General features: G+C 45.5%; 1 protein-coding gene across 1 annotated transcript; it reads right to left on the reverse strand.

The window, feature by feature from the left end:
- Nucleotides 1-1,886: 1,886 nt before the first annotated feature.
- LOC134290503 (uncharacterized) lies at nt 1,887-9,560 on the reverse strand. The gene is made up of 4 exons (XM_062857658.1): nt 8,536-9,560; nt 8,179-8,472; nt 5,201-8,101; nt 1,887-2,790 (listed from the first exon to the last, which is right to left on the reverse strand). The coding sequence occupies exons 1-4, from the start codon at nt 9,558-9,560 to the stop codon at nt 1,887-1,889; spliced, it is 5,124 nt and encodes a 1,707-aa protein (XP_062713642.1).
- Between the last annotated feature and the right edge of the window lie 8,184 nt (nt 9,561-17,744).

Raw genomic sequence — 17,744 nt, forward strand, 5'->3', positions numbered from 1 at the left:
TATTTAATATCAAAAAAGATAAATGGTGCGTAATGATAGTTGGCATTAGCAACCTGAAATTAATAGTAAAAACAATTGACCATCTAGTCTTGTTTAATCAACATGTACATAGCAATTCATTTGTAATTCATCAGTGATGTATGGTATTGAAGCAGCCAGACATACTGTGCAGTATTATTGATTCTACAATCAAGGCATCGAGACACTTCATCTCGTACTAACCTTCTTCTTCTTCTTCTTCTTCTTCTTCTTCTTATTCTTCTTCTTTTTCTTCTATAACTTCTGGGAGTTACGACCTTACTGAGACAAAGCCTGCTTTTCAGAATAGTGTTCTTTGAGCACTTTCACAGTTTTTTAACTAAGAGCTTTCACTGCCAATGAACATTTTGCCTCATTTTTTTTTCTTCTAAACCATGGGGGATAATCTGCTCAACAGACACCTGAGCAGGGAGCTCCAGGTAGTGTGAGGTAAAGGAAGGTCTTCTACAAAAAAAGTGAAAGCCAGGACTACTCTTTCCTTGACCCACTAAACAACATTCCCATGGTCGCCAAACTCTTCGTCTCTCGGAAGATACCAAGAAGGCATTGCTTTAGAGAAGGGTTAGTGGACATCTTACTTTCAAGGCTAGCTGCGTACCCTGCAGCAACGAACATCGATGACTCACTTTGATAGATTATCAAGGTAATATGGTGGTGCTTAGTAAGTTTACCGAGTGGTCCTTACCATTTAATTTATCCTTGGAAGGCAGGTAGGGTCAACACCATGCCTGCTTCCAACTGCACAGCAAGTATCAAGAATATATACCGCGTACACAGCGATTTGAGCTTCCCGTAAGTAAGATCCTATCAGACAGCACACAGAAGGACGTGTCGACATGGGGCCTCCACCTGTCCCGACCTTACCGGGGACCCCTTTCCAGCCGCGGGCTCGGATCTAACCCAGTGAACCGACGCCACGATAACCCGCCGGGATAACCCGCATGACCGAAACGATGTAGATACTGTCGGAAGCAACCATGGCCCGAAAGGTCCTGGGCCAGGTGGAATGTTACTTTCCCATGGCGCCTGTTAGCCTAACTAGCTACCCTCAGAATCCACCTGTGGATCCTCGTTTCCTCTTGTGCCGCGCATTTCGAAGCACTCCATGTCCTCCCAGATTAGGTGTCGTCAGCGAAGCCGATGATTTGCACTCCCACCGGGAACTTTAACCTCAATACATGTCATTCCGAGTGCAAAGAAGGATTGAACAAAAACGGTGCGTGGGTCGTAGCGTCCGTCGGTTACATATAGGATTTTCGCATTATTTAAAAAATAAAAGCAGATCGATCTAATCACTTGATCGCGAGAATCTAGAATCTAGATCGTGTAACTTTCAACGTCTTCCCACTAACTCAAACAAACTTGAAAGAATTCATTGTTCACGATTACGATGGTCACTCGCGACACTGACCCGTGGTACGCTCCGTGATATGATCACGACGGAAAAGTCTCAACCGTGGGAGGAAAAACAGTCTTTATCACTAGCGAAAAATCCACTAAAGAACGACCAACGAAATAGCAATTTGCTGCGACGACGACGGGATAATTTGGACTCGATTTGATCACTTCGGACTGGCCGACCGACGAGATAGCAAAAGAAGCGTGCGTTCTATTTCAATTGCTTTTAATAACTGATTGTGCTGTGCTGTATGATTCTATGTGGTGCTGGACGATCGATCCGATTTCTGCAATCGTATCGAGTGTGAGTGTAGTGTGCAGGGTAGGTGTAAGGTAGATACAAGAATGGTTGGCGAGTTGTATTTAATTATATAATTCAAAATTATTAGTGGTAGATCGTAACATGCCGGCCGCCGTTGAAGCCGTCCGGTTCAACCATTATCTTCGGCTTAGTGACTTGTACTGACTGTGATGCTGTCGTCCTTCGGTTCGTCCTCGGTAGAAGCTATCGGTAGAACGGCGATCTCCGTGACTGCTCGTTTGTACTGTCCGGCAGCGGTCTTGACTACGACCACCCGGACTCGTCCATCCTTGCCCGCAACGGTTTCGACGATCCGTCCTAACGGCCATTGCAGTGGCGGCGCAGTCGCTTGCCTGACGAGCACCAGCTGTCCAACGCACACATTCGGCTGGGATTGCTTCCACTTTCTTCGCTGCTGGAGTTGACTGACATAGTCCAGCTGCCAACAACGCCAAAGGTCTTGGACCGACTTCTTCATCTCCTGCAGGCGCGAGAGTCGATTTGGATTGACGTCGACCAGGTCGGGCTCAGGGATGGCCACGAGCGGTTCGCCAACAAGAAAATGCCCTGGAGTCAGAGCGGAGCAATCATCAGGAGAATCTGTAAGCGGAGAGAGAGGACGGGAATTGAGGACTGATTCGATTTGGGCAACGACGGTCTGGAGCTGGTCCACGGAGAATGAGCGGTTGCCCATGATGCGACGGAAGTGGTGCTTGAAAGATTTGATTCCGGCCTCCCAGATACCGCCGAAGTGCGGTGATCTTGCCGGGATAAAGCGAAACTTGATTCCGCTTTCCACGCAGAAGTTCTCCCAGTCCTCGGACCGGAATTGACGACGAAACTCTTCCCGCATCGAACGGAGTTCTCGGTCTGCCCCGACGAAAGCAGTCGCGTTGTCGCAGTGTAGTTCGAGCACTCGACCGCGACGAGCTACGAAACGCTTAACGGCGTTTATGTAGGCGGCGGACGACAGATCGGCGACGACTTCGAGATGCACGGCTTTCACCACGAGACATACGAACAGACCGACGTAGATCTTAACCCGGGTAGAGCTTAATGGCAAAAGAATGGCAAATTTTACCATTAAAACAGAATGTTTGAATGGCAAAATGTGTTATTTGTTTGTTTGAAATAAGAGTTAAAATAACGAAAATAATAACAAAATTTTGGTAGCAGAAAAACTTAAAAATAACTTATTTTGCCATTGTAATAACAAAGTAATGGTAAAGCATGCGGATTAAATTGAAGTACAAAATAAGTTATTATTGAGATATTGATAACAAAATAAGACCAAAATTAACTGGTAGGGTAGTGGAGGTATTTTGGACCGGGCAGGTATTTTGGCCCACCTAGGAAGTTTTATGATATTTATCACATAATCTCTACTAAATCTTGGTAAATTTTGATTGAAACACGAAAAGTATTCAACTATGTGATGACCTTTATTTTGGATGTCAGTTAAATATGCTGTTTAGTATCAAAAATAGAGAAAATGTTTTCACTTCCAAGGAAACGCACGGAAAAGCACCAAAAACAAAGAAGGTGACAAATTTGTAGTCGGCTTCGAAGAGGTATTAAATTTTACAAATAATTATTTATTTCATGTGAATGTAGTTAGGGCCTTGTAAGAACTCAAAATAAACTGTTCTTAACCTCGGTGGAGCGATAATATTTACTAAAATGGTGGTTTGAGGTATGGCCAAAATATGTTCAACATAATCAGATGTGAACATATTTTGGACCACCTGTCAGATCCATCTCTCCAGTTTCTTCTAAAGGGAGAAAATATTCATGCCAATGTAATGTACTCTAAAAACAGATAAATAGAATAAGTTGGGACCTCCCGTGATCTGGGTTGTTATACGTTTATTTTACAATGAGATTGTTGTGGGTTCGATTTGTTCTAACAACTTTTCGCCAAGATAAAAATTTCGATTTGATTTGTGTCATAACAACTTTTCGACAAGTTGAAATTTTCAGGTGTTCAGTCATCCAGTTTAGAAAACTTGTCCTTCTCGGCAATCAGTTGATGACTGAGACAATGTGTTATCTAATGTATGTTTGACAATTTACGTATCATTCATATTACTTCATTTTTGATGGCCTTTCCACTCATTACAATATGTGTGGAACGCCTTTATATTTAGCAAAATCACTAGACTTTCACAGTTCTATGAAGCGTTACGTAATTTATGCATGGTGACTGACAGCATGCAATAGTTAATAAATACACGTTTTGCGTAACATTTTTTATGAAACATCATACTACATGCGTAAAAACTGGCAATTGCAACAAAATTTCATATTTTTTTACCGTTACGTAATTTTTAAACGTTCCCTAACTCAAAAAATGAATAGAAAAGATGTAAACTTCACGTAGTTTAAACTATGTTTAAATTTTTGCTGAGGTGGCTTTCATATCATCAATCTATTGAAGTTTAATTTGGTGGGCCAAAATATGTGCACTTGGTGGTCCAAAATAAAATCAGATGGTCCAAAATAGAAGCCCGAGATCCTTCAGGAGTTTTGATATTTCTTGTATTTACTACAACAATTTTGAGTTGTGTTTGGCCTTTTTCGACAGAAAACATGTTGCTTTACGTAATGCCTACTGAAATTTTCCATATTTTGAAGTGGGAACTTTCTTTTTTCGCTGAATTGTTCATCCACTTCCTAAAGGGGTCCAAAATACCTCCCTTACCCTATCGGTGAATAACAAAATATGACATTCTTGAGTTATTGATAACAGAATTAGAACAAATTTAGCTGTTTATGTGGCGATCAAAATAATGATAGGTTTAGTTGTTCAAACTCTATTTTAAAATAAAGGTAGATTCAGTTATTATTTCAAAGTAGCAGAAGAAAGGTAAAATGAGCTATTTCTATTAATTGTTTGAGTTCTAAATTAACATAAATTGATGTGCATCAAATAGAATCCATTGCGAATCAAACACACAGCTGAGAATCCGGTGCCTAATGTTTATAAATAATTTCTCACAATATCAAAATAATGGCAAATTTAGCTAGGAATGTAAATTATGTTATTGTTTTGATATTTTATACAATTCATTATAAAAGATGCTAAATTGCAAGTTTTGCCATGATAGTAATTTTTGTTATTTATGTGTTATTTAGCATTATTCATGAATAACATATCATTGACAAGATTTGCTATGATTGTATATTTTGCTATTGATTTGCCATTTTAAGTTTTTCATAATAACAGAAGAATGGCAAAACGAGATATGATGGCAAAACCAGTTATTATGTTGTCCTTTGTTTGCCATTAGCCTCTACCCGGGAACCGACGCGCCCCGACCACTTAACGGACGTACGAGAAACGGCCCACAGTAATCCATCCCGGAGTGTATAAACGGTCTAGCAGGTGACACACGAACGGATGGAAGGGGTGCCATGAGCTGCTGTGCTAGCCGTGGCTGGCAACGGAAACATGTTACGCACTGACGTACCACCTTTCTTGCTAGCTGTCGACCCCGGACTGGCCAAAATTGTTGACGAATTGTAGCGAGCGTGAGCGTTGGACCGCCGTGAAGTGTTCGGATGTGGCTGGATCGGACGATGAGCCAACTGAGCCGATGACCGGCTGGTAGAAGGATCGGGTAACGAGTGTCGTACGGTGCTTTCATATTTGCTAATCGTCCACAGAGTCTGAGCAAACCGAACTGATCCATGAACAACTTCAAGTCCTTCAGTGGCGATTTCGATGTTCCAGATGCGGATGGAACGCTTTGAGCGCTACGGTAGTGGTGAACTTCAGCTGGGAAGGACGCTAACTGAACTTGTCGTACGAGAATCTTGAGCGCATGCTCACCTTCCTCTGGGGTCAGTGAACCAATGGTGCGGTCGCTCCGCGGGAGCCTCGAATTGTTGAAAAATCGGTAGCATCGTGCTATGACACGGATTAGCTTGGATAAGTCCGTGAATCGTTCGCACAGTGTTTGGTCGACGGTAGCACTGTGCAGAGCGATGACTGGGCAGGCTTCCTGCTGCAAATCCGGAAGATCCGGGATCGAAACCACACACTCGGGCCAACTGTCGACGGGGTCTTTGAGGAAACTCGGTCCATGCCACCACAAATCGTCCTTCGAGATCTGACTTGCCATCATCCCTCGGGAAATCCGGTCTGCTGGATCCCTGATTTCCGACGGAACGTGTCTCCACTTGCAGTCCTTGGTAAGGCGTTGGATCTCTGCGATCCGGTTTGAGACGAAAACCTTCCACACATTTGACTGCGACTTGATCCAGTGTAGCACGATGCTGGAATCAACCCAAAACGTTGGAGGTTCGACGAAATCCGTTGTTTGCCGGAGATTGTCGGCAAGCTGGCTGCCGAGTAGCGCGGCGCACAACTCCAGGCGAGGGATGGATTGTCCACGTAGTGGAGCAACACGTGACTTGGCTGTCAGCAGATGGCTATGGGACTGTCCGAGCTCGTCACGGGAAACGACGTAGATACAGCAACCGTATGCTGCTTTCGAGGCGTCGCAGAAGCAATGCAGACTGTAATGGCGGTTTTGCACGACTCTGCGCGGCACGGAGAGTGCCTGTAGCTGATTGAGCTCTGAGCGGTAGATTGTCCACCAGCTGGAGTGTTCTTCGGACAGTTGGTCGTCCCACGACCAGTGTTCTGCCCAAAGCACTTGAATGAACATCTTAGCTTTCATCACTACGGGTCCCAGAAGGCCGAGTGGGTCGAATAGTTGTGACATCTCGGATACGACGAGGCGTTTGGTTGCGACATCCAGCGGCGACAGAGTTGGTATCTTGAACTGGAATGTGTCCGACTGAGGAAACCAGAGAAGTCCCAATGTCTTCACAGTAGGAGAGCGATCGATTTCTAGGTCTGGTTTGGTTTCCCACAACTGACGAGGGACGCTGGCGAGAACGGCGGTATTGTTGGTGGCCCATTTACGTAGAACGAAGCCTGCTTGGTGTAGCAGCTCCATCAATTGGCGACAAGTTTCGGTGAGCTTGACTTGGTCGTCGTCGCCGGTGAGGACATCGTCTACGTACGTTCCCTTCTTGATAACAGGAACCGCCAATGGAAAACGTTCTCCTTCGTCAGTGGCCAACTGGTTGAGCACTCGAGTAGCGTGGAACGGCGAGCTAGCGAGACCGTAGGTGACTGTCTTCAACTGGTAGATGCGAACTGGTTCTGATGGATCCTTCCGGAAGAGTATTTGCTGATACTTCCTCTCATCCGGGTGCACCCAGATCTGTCGAAACATCTTCTCGGCGTCAGCAGTGACGGCGTACCGAGGAAGACGGATGTTGATGACGGTAGAGTACAGAGCTGGCTGCACTGTTGGCCCAACAAACAAAACTTCGTTGAGTGATAAGCTGGTAGAACTTCGACAGGATCCATCAAATACTACTCGTGTCTTCGTGGTGGAACTCTCAGGACGGTGGATGGCATGGTGGGGTAGGAAAAACTGCGGGCTACGCGACGCGCGCGGATTCACCTCCTCCATGTGCCCCAGACTTTCGTTTTCCTCCAGGAACTCGTGGTAGGCGATACGGAGACCTTCATCGACAGCGAACTTCTTCTCCATAGACTGGAGGCGACGGAATGCGAGCTGGTAGGAATCGCCGAGCATTGGCAACATGTCTTCTCGCAGCGGTAGACGGACGATGTATCTCCCGTCTGTATCTCGTCCAACGGTTTGTTGGAAATGATCTTCGCAGCGTTGTTCGTCGGGAGTGTAGGATCTTCCGAAGTCGAAGTTGTCGATTTCCCAAAATCGTTCAAGTTGCTTGTCGAGCAGGTCGTCAGTGCAGATGTGACTGGTCTGGACTGCCGGTGGATCGAGAGCTGGATCCGATATCTTCCCGCATACGATGTATCCAAGTGCGGTTTTCTGTAGTAGCGGACACCCAGCGGCGAGAGAGATTTGCTGATGTTCTAGCAACGAGAAGAACAGTTCAGCGCCGATAATGATGTCAATCTTCTGGCTGATGTTGAACTGGGGATCCGCCATCGGAAGATTGCGAGGAATTTGCCAACGAGAGACGTTGATGTGGTGGCTGGGTAGCGACACCGTTAGCTTTGGCAGTACCAGGCAGTCCAGAGTGAAGCGATGATCTCCAAAGCGTGAAGCGAGCGAAAGCGTTACGCCGAAGTGGACGTTCACGGTGGATTGGTCTATCCCACTGACAGGCGAGTTGATCTTGAAACGCTTCAGACGGAGCTTCTGGCAGAGTGATTCGCTGATGAAGCTGGGTTGTGAGCCACTGTCCAAGAGCGCCCTAGCGAAATGATCGTTGTTGTCGGCATCTTTCACTTTGATAACGGCTGTCGATAGCACGACCGTATTCTGACGAGAATGTTGAATCACTTCAGCACTTTGACAGGAGGTGGAGGGAGGCGAATTTGTTTCGACGAGAGAATCGACCGACGGAGTGGTGGGGGGAATACCGACCGAATACGATTGCGGAAATGTACGGAACGACGAGTTCGCGAGTGGTGATGCACCGGAAATTGCCGACGGTGGACGTACGGCGGCGTTAGCGCCGCGTGGCTATACTTGGTACGAACGCGAACCGATTGCTTCAGCGGATTGACCGATTGCAACTGGTACAGATTGGTTGGAAGCTGCTGCTGGTGCACCAGGAACCGAAGCAGACGAAATCGGCGGGAGGTGCAGCAGTGAATGATGTTTCTTGGAGCACTGCTTGCAGGAACCGCTGGAGCAATCCTTCGCCAGGTGTGCACCCTTCAAGCAGTTTATGCTTCTTTACGAATTCAAAACGTTGTTGCGGAACGAGAGATTGAAAACCGCTGCACTGAAACAGGGCACTTCTTCACGTTCTCAGAAGCGACGTGAGCTGTGAGGCGTGGTTTTGACGGTTTAGATTCGGATTGGGTACTGGTAGTGTGGGAGAGCATTAATGTGGTGATTATTCGCGATCTTTTATGAATAAAGTCGACAAGTTGCTTGTATGTGGGTCTCTGGCCATCGTCTAAATGGGTTTCCCACTCCCGCAGTGAGTCATGGTCCAGGCAACTGCTCAATCGCTCAACGAGGAACGAGTTCCAGTGTTCCTCCACTGTTTCAAGCTTGTTCAGCAACTGCACATGGCGATCGAAGCTGTCGGCCAGCTCCGACAGTCCTGAAGCAGACTCCTTCTTTATGGGACTGATCGCCAATAATGCCGACATGTGTCGCTTGATGAGCAAGTTTGGATTCTCAAAGCGATCCTTCAAAAGGTTCCACGCAACTTGATAATCATCGGCGGAAATATCAAGTGTGGATACAATACGAGCTGCTTCGTCCGTCAACGATGCTCGCAAATAGTGCATCTTTTGCACTGCCGTCAACTGTTGATTGGAATGAATCAACGAGACGAAAAGATCGCGAAATGGTACCCAATCGTCAATCTTGCCTCCAAAATTTGGAATTTTAATCTCCGGCAGCCGAACGTTGGTTATTGGCTGGGCCGGTAGGGCGCAAACCGAAGAAGGTGCGCGAGGCTGTGCGGGTGGGGCCAGAGGGACAGTGGGAAGCTTGCTCTGCAACGACCCCTTCAGATCGAGGTACAGCAGTTGAAAATCTCGCCTCTCTTCGGAAAAATGTTCTTCACTGTCCTCCAAAATTTCGATTTCCTCCTGGGTGGAGAGAAAATCACGCCACAACTCATCCAAAAGCGCAATTTGAGTGGCTATTTGGTTTTGACGAGCGGGCTCATACGTTCGGTTGAACTCATTCACCATCATCGCCGAGCCCAAAATGTTCGAGCGACGACGATGTAAAAGCTTCAGCTTTGTAGCTGAGCTGGCCTTGCTTGCCTTCTTCACCGGCATAATTAAATCGATCACCACCACCAGAAAGGGCACGTACCTGGGATCGGTGGTAAACTCTACCTGACCGATTTAATTCTGCTGACTGCTGTGGCTGGGAAGGGTACACGGTGCAACGTTGCGCTGCTATCCTCCGTTGCTGCTGGAGCCGACGGGAGCGATGCTGATCTTGGCTTGGCCACAGATCTATCCACGGGAACAAATCACTCTCACTGCACTGCGTTTGAACACGTGTTCTGAACGCGGCCCGAAAGCGATGGCGGTTATCTGGAACCTTCCACGACGCGCACTAGTGCAATGGCGATGGCACAAATTTGCAACGCACTGTCCCGGGTTTCGGCACCAAAATGTTCACGATTACGATGGTCACTCGCGACACTGACCCGTGGTACGCTCCGTGATATGATCACGACGGAAAAGTCTCAACCGTGGGAGGAAAAACAGTCTTTATCACTAGCGAAAAATCCACTAAAGAACGACCAACGAAATAGCAAATTTGCTGCGACGACGACGGGATAATTTGGACTCGATTTGGTCACTTCGGACTGGCCGACCGACGAGATAGCAAAAGAAGCGTGCGTTCTATTTCAATTGCTTTTAATAACTGATTGTGCTGTGCTGTATGGTTCTATGTGGTGCTGGACGATCGATCCGATTTCTGCAATCGTATCGAGTGTGAGTGTAGTGTGCAGGGTAGGTGTAAGGTAGATACAAAAATTGTTGGCGAGTTGTATTTAATTATATAGGGAATCGCGCTACTTGGGCGGTGGCTTCTATATTCGTCTGTTTTCCACTATAACTCAGTCAAATTGAAACCAATTGACACAACTTTTGGAATGTGGTGAGATAGGTATAATATCTACCCGTGTACAACATTTCAAGTCAAATGGTTCAAAATTGACTGAGTTATAGTGGAAAACAGACGAATATAGAAGCCACCGCCCAAGTGGCGCGATACCCTAATTCAAAATTATTAGTGGTAGATCGTAACATTCATGTTTATTTTTAAATATAACTTACCTATATTTCTGAACAGTCTGCTACTTTAGGGTGCTGGCCACACGTTTTTGTTCCATAAAAATATTTCAGTATTTTTTTCCTTGATTTGTGTGGTCCGTCGCTGCTGGTGTCAGCACCATGTTTTGTCTCGATATATCGAGTACATGGTATTGCGGATTTTTAGAAAAATTTCCATTCTGCGGTAGCCGTCGAGTTCTACCGCAGCTGTCAAAGTCCTACCGCAGGTATGAAAATCATCCTATCATTGAAACTGAAGGCCAAATCAAAGCATGCTTGCAAGGTGGATTGAACTGAAAACCAACAACAAACAATGATCATCGGCGTCGTATCCAAGGCTATCCAAGGCATCGCTAGGGTAGATCGATGATACCTCAGTGAAAATCAGTAGTCTGACAGCTGCGGTAGCTTTTCGTTCTACCGTAAAACGGAAAGTTTTCTCTAAATTAGCAATATCAAAAGCAAGTAACATTGTGTATTGGTTCCCAAGTCCTCCTATTTGCGAGGAGACGCAAAATCTCTACTATTCCATAAATCATGCTCCAAATTTCTATTTTGAATTCAAAATGTAAAAAGATCCTTGTAATATGCTGCTTTAGGCAAGTATTGTCGCCACAGACAGGTGCGACTTAAGGTGAAATGGGAGCACGTCCAGGTGCATTTTTGACTCGCATTTTCGAGAGCACCGATCTCGTCATGCACAAAACTCCCTAAAACGAAAATGCTACTCAATGTTTACCACGAGTGAGCAAGGCTACTCATTGCTTTTCCAGCTCTGTTTGTTGGTTAGATGGCGAGATCCGTGCTTTCAGTATTTGCAAGGCAGCCGTTGTGACGGCCATCTTTGGATTCGCTCATATATGTCCTTAAGTTGGTGCAAGCAATAATAATGCTAATATTATTCTGTATTAACGAGATTTTTTGCTCTAGGCTAGTTCATCTCGGGACCCACGCTTTACTTCCCTTCCGAAGGAAGAACTCACATTTTTGCGAGTATGTCGGGAGTGGGATTCGATCCCAGGTCCTCGGCGTGATAGTCAAGTGTTCTAACCATCACACCAGGTCCGCTCCAATGCCGATATTATTATCGGCTATATTATCTACTATCCAAGTCTCACTTGCGAGCTGAAGGTGATCGTTGTTTTAAATCGTCTGTTAGGTTCGTTTTCAAGATAAATCGGTTCGACACTACTGCAATACTTGGGCACGACCTGCCCGACAACTACAGGCACCGGATATACTGCTTCTTTCGTCAAGCTTGGGACGGAACACTTCCACCGTACATTCTCGAACACCTCCAACGCAGACAGATGGATCGAGCAAGATCCTTCTGGTTGCCAGCACACACAACGACGGAAAAAAGCCTGTTGGCCTACGGGACACAACAGTGGAACCAGTTATCCCCGAAAATTAAGCAACAAGCAACATCCAACGTGCAGTAAAATTTCTTTACTATTGAATAACTAAAAGAAATCTGTGGCTAGATAAATCTTCCAATGTCCTTAGTCCTGTTTTTTCCTTGGTCTGATTTTTAGTTTAAATAACTGTCAGGTTTTCGTATATTCAATAGATTACAGTTACACTTAAAATGTTATTCGAGTTTTTTTTTACTGTTTTAGTAAAAAACTGATAATTTATTTTCCACATGTAGCATGAATGGTCTATCTGGAATAAGCCACAAAGCCCTCATAGGTAGTAGACACCACCTTCTGGACGTCCCACCGTCCATATCGCTGACATTTTCTGTATGCATGCGCTCAAAACTTTCGACAGATATCACCACGCATCGAAGTCGAACGCTGCGGCTCAACATCGAGCAGCTGCGTAACGTAGAAGTGGCTCAAGACTACGCGTAGCAGTTAGCAGTGGCCCTACCAACGGAAGAGCAGCTCGGCGCAGCTACACTTGAAGATGGCTGGAGGGACATCCGATCCGCCATAGGTAGTACCTCGGCTACAGCACTAGGCTTCGCGAATCACAGAAACGACTGGTACGACAGCGAATGTGAACAGTTGAAAAACGAGAAGAATGCAGCATGGGCGAGAATGCAGCAACACCGTACGAGAGCGAATGAGGCACGTTACAAATAGGCGCGGAACATGCAGAACTCAGTCTTCCGGATGAAGAAGCGCCAGGAGGAAGAACCTCTCAAATTTTATGCCGCCGTCTATCACCGATTGCAAGAGAGTTCGTGGGGCAATATCAGGCTGGATTTATGGGTGAACGCGCTACAACGGACCAGATGTTCGCCATCCGCCAGGTGTTGCAGAAATGCCCCGAACACAACGTGCCCACACATCACTTGTTCATCGATTTCAAATCGGCATATGACACAATCGATCGAGAACAGCTATGGCAGATTATACACGAATACGGATTCCCGGATAAACTGATACGGTTGATCAAGGCGACGATGGATCGAGTGATGTGCGTTGTTCGAGTATCAGGGACACTCTCGAGTCCTTTCGAATCTCGCAGAGGGTTACGGCAAGGTGATGGTCTTTCGTGCTTGCTGTTCAACATTGCTTTAGAGGGTGTAATTAGGAGAGCGGGGATAAACACGAATGGAACGATTTTCACGAAGTCCGTTCAGCTGCTTGGTTTCGCTGATGATATTGATATTGTAGCTCGCAAATTTGAGACGATGGCGGAAACGTACATCCGACTAAAGAGTGAAGTCAGGCGAATCGGATTAGTCATTAATGTGTCGAAGACAAAGTACATGATGGCAAAGGGCTCCAGGGAGGAATCAGCGCGCCCGCCACCCCGAATTTATATCGACGGTGATGAAATCGAGGCGGTTGAAGAATTCGTGTACTTGGGCTCACTGGTGACCGCCGACAACGACACCAGCAGAGAAATTCAGAGGTGCATTGTGGCAGGAATCCGTGCTTACTTTGGACTCCGCAGAACTCTACGATCGAATAAAGTTCGTCGTAACACGAAGTTAACCATCTACAAATCGCTGATTAGACCGGTCGTCCTCTATGAGCACGAAACATGGACCCTACGTGCAGTGGACCAATGCGCCCTTGGAGTTTTCGAACGGAAGGTGTTGCGTACCATCTACGGCGGAGTGCAGATGGAAGACGGGACTTGGAGAAGGCGAATGAACCACGAGCTGCATCGGCTGCTCAGAGAACCAACCATCATCCATACCGCGAAAACCGGGAGGCTACGGTGGGCGGATCACGTCATCAGGATGTCGGATAGCAACCCGACTAAAATGGTTCTTGAGAGTCATCCGACCGGTACAAGAAGACGTGGAGCGCAGCGAGCTAGGTGGGTCGACCAAGTGAAGGACGATCTGCGGACCCTACGCAGAGTGCGGAATTGGAGACAATCAGCAATGGACCGAGTGGAATGGAGACGGCTACTATGTACAGCAGAGGCCACCCTGGCCTTAGCCTTATCGGTAAGGTAAGTATGCTCTTTTCTTGAGCGATTCCTTGACTGCATTTTACATGCATTGAGATAGCCCGAGAAATTTCTTGCGATCTGCGTACTATCCATAAGCAGTGAAAAGGGCTAAAACCTAGGCTAAAACTTTCAATATGCCAGATCGCGTCAGATGGTGGGACCAAGTTTGACGGGTCAAGTAGGCTAGGGCTGCTTTTGAGAGTTTACGAAATATATGGGGATCTATTCAGATCAGTCAACGCACCAAAATACGAGTTTTTAATTCAATCGTGGTGCTGTTGTACACCAATGAAATGTGGAGCATATCAGGGTATCAGCACAGGCCACATAGACGCTTCAGGTTTTCATCAACTGATCTTTGGGGTTTTCGTCAGGCCTGGTGGCTTCACAACTGGATCACGAATACTGAGCACTATCGACGTTGCTATCAAAAACCGATTGCTACAGAAAATCGAGAACATAAATGACACATTCCACGCGTTACATTTTGCGCGAGAATCAAACTTTTGCTTCCAAAAATTGTTATGTTGTTAAATACATGCTAACCAGCATATCAAACGATCAAATTTGAATAGAAGATTATATTGTGCTTTCTAATTGGGAATTGTACCTTTGTTCTTCGATAGAAATCAAGAAATACGAGACATCACCGCAAAAAATGACGAATTTTAACCGAACTACAAGAAATTTGCTACTTTCTAGAAGCAGCTTTCAAAGTTTCAGGTACTATTTGTAGAATACAAGAAATTATCTTCATTTTGGTGCAAAAATAATCAAAATCGACAGCAAGAACCCGGAAATATCGTTCAATGAAGTTCAAAAACTGCGGTGTAGAAGTGCGTGGAATATGTCAAATAGAGGTGGGTCGGCCACACACTACGAAAGGACGGAGACGAAATCTGCAAGCAAGAGCTGGATTGGAATCCGACAGATCATCATAGCAGAGGCATGCCTGCAGACCCTGGGACTCGTGGCGACGAAGCCTCATCAAAACAATCAAGCTAGTCGATGGGAATCTGACCCAGGTCAAGGCTAAAGCGAGTAGCCGCCCAGAGATGCTCAGGACATATGAATGAGTTTTCATTGAAAAGTATATTTTTGGTATCCAAAATATCAAGAATTCTTTCCTTCTTCTGAAAATCAATGGAAAATAAAAAATCTAGAAAAGATAGAAAGAATTTATTTATCCTGGGGATTTCAGAATGCTTTAGTGCGGTTTGATTTTTGATTTAGAGGGTTTAAAACCCTTTTGGTTCAAGAGATTGAAGGGACGTTTTTGTGTGTTTCAGAGAGCTCTAGGGCTGTATCCGAAACTCCATAAAACACCCCTGAAATCCCTAAAATGCTCCTTAATCCTTCTGAAAACCCCCTAAAACGCCATTGAGGCCCACCGAATCGCTCTTGAAACATTTTAGAACCCACTGGAATGCCCATAGACTCTGAAACACCTCTGAGATCCCCTGGTACTTCCCTGGACTCGTGAGTCACTTTGAATCCGGAAAACCTCCGTAAACTCCCTGAAATCTCCTTGAAACCCCCTCAAAACCCGTGTAAAATCCTCTCTGAGATATTCTATTGCTCCTTCTTAAGGCCTCCTAGATTGCCTAGATTTTACCTTACCGGTCAGGCTAAGGCCGGGTGGCCTCTGCTGTACATAGTAGCCGTCTCCATTCCACTCGGTCCATGGCTGATTGTCTCCAATTCCGCACTCTGCGTAGGGTCCGCAGATCGTCCTTCACTTGGTCGACCCACCTAGCTCGCTGCGCTCCACGTCTTCTTGTACCGGTCGGATGACTCTCGAGCACCATTTTAGTCGTGTAGCTGCTATCTGACATCCTGATGACGTGACCCGTCCACCGTAGCCTACCGATTTCCGCGGTGTGGACGATGGTTGGTTCTCTCAGCAGCTAATGCAGCTCGTGGTTCATTTGCCTTCTCCAAATATTGTCTTCCATCTGCACTCCACCGTAGATGGTACGCAACACCTTCCGTTCCTCTGCACGTAGGGTCCATGTTTCGTGCCCATAGAGGACTACCGGTCTAATCAGTGTTTTGTAGATAGTTAACTTCGTGTTACGGCGAACTTTCTTCGATCGTAGAGTTCTGCGGAGTCCAAAGTAGGCACGATTTCCTGCCACAATGCGCCTCTGAATTTCTCTGCTGGTGTCGTTGTCGGCGGTCACCAGTGAGCCCAAGTACATGGTCATATTCCTATACCTCCCATATATCGTCGGTTTCCTGCAATAGGGGTACAACTTAAAATTTGTCATTTTTGAAATTTTGATGGCAAATGATGAAAAACTATGTAAACTTTCATCTCACAAAGACCCGTTCCGAAATTCGTTGAGAAACGCGAGATTTTGGCATGTTCACCAATTTTCCGCAATAAAGGCACAACTCAAAATCAGTCAACTTTTTCAATAGTCGTTGAAAAATAGTAATCGAAAATTCATGGAACAGATAGTCCTTCAGTCCCTTTCCATGATACAAATATCAAAATTCGTTTACTTTTGTCAAATGATGAGAGAAATAAGTGAATTTTCAGGAGCTGCTTCAAGATTGCCAATTTTTAAACGCTTCTTCTGAAAATTCACATTTTTTGAGTTGTGCCCCTATTGCAGGAAACCGACGATATCTTGCAGTTACTATGCCCTATAAACGTCTTCAATCGGGTTCTGTCATAGTTAGCATCATCGTTACATTTTCTTATGCGCGATATTTGTACTGAATAATAGCTTTCACTTTTTTCACTTGGCGTAACAAAGAACATAAATTACGGCTTGATCTGTGTCGTTACTTCGGTAATGATTCAAAGATTCAGAATAAAAGTTTGAGTGTTCTTACATAGTGTACAGAGGAGCGTTTATCTTCGATATTTCTTCCTAAACTGTGATTTATTGCTTGATGTTTGTTTCTCAAAAGAATTTAAACTGTCCACCTCACGACTGTCGGGCTCATTTGAAATTGAAATGCGTTAACCCGAGTGATAATTTTTTGCTGTTCAATATTTCAGTTCCACAAATGATTCTTTCCAGGGTGGAAAAAACTCGTCCGGACTACTTTGGACATTGCTGGGACATGGTTTGATCGCACTGCAAGCACCGATGGAACTGAACTCCCTGAGAACCGGAGATTCACCAACGGTCGCTCGTTCTACTGGCTCACAAAAACAAATGACTCTACATTGCGACGTACACGTGATTAAAATGATAAAACACAAAATAAATTATTTACTTGTTAATTTTTTCCCTCTGATTTACGCATCTTTTGCGATTGCCCGGTCGATCGTTTGCCGTGATACGGGAACATACTTTGATATGGCGAAAACCACCTTTTTTGCCCATTTCGGGGACAAATGATCGCTCTGCACCTCGGAGAGCGCAGAAGCGAATTATTTTGGGCGAAACATCAAAACTCATATAGCGCAAAAACCATATTGGCGGAGCGGAGAACGAATGATCAGAAAATCAAACGAAAATGCTGGTTAAATTTTTGCCGAGAGGAAAACGGTGACTAAAAAGTTGGCTGGACAGAATTCGATTTGGCGTTTGGTTTTTATTAGGTTGGGTTTTTAATTTCTGCTGCCCATGTAAGGTTTATGTGACATAATGGAAGAAGAACGTCGATTTCATTTCGCGATTTTTTTTCCTCTCCGTGGTGGCATACCTTTAGGAATTACTAGATGAAGTACATACTATACTCCGAAAAAGTATGCCTTCAGCAAACATTTCCCTCGTGCTTTGTGCGAAG

This window comes from Aedes albopictus, chromosome 3, assembly GCF_035046485.1.
Source record: "Aedes albopictus strain Foshan chromosome 3, AalbF5, whole genome shotgun sequence".
NCBI classification, from domain to species: Eukaryota; Metazoa; Arthropoda; class Insecta; order Diptera; family Culicidae; genus Aedes; species Aedes albopictus.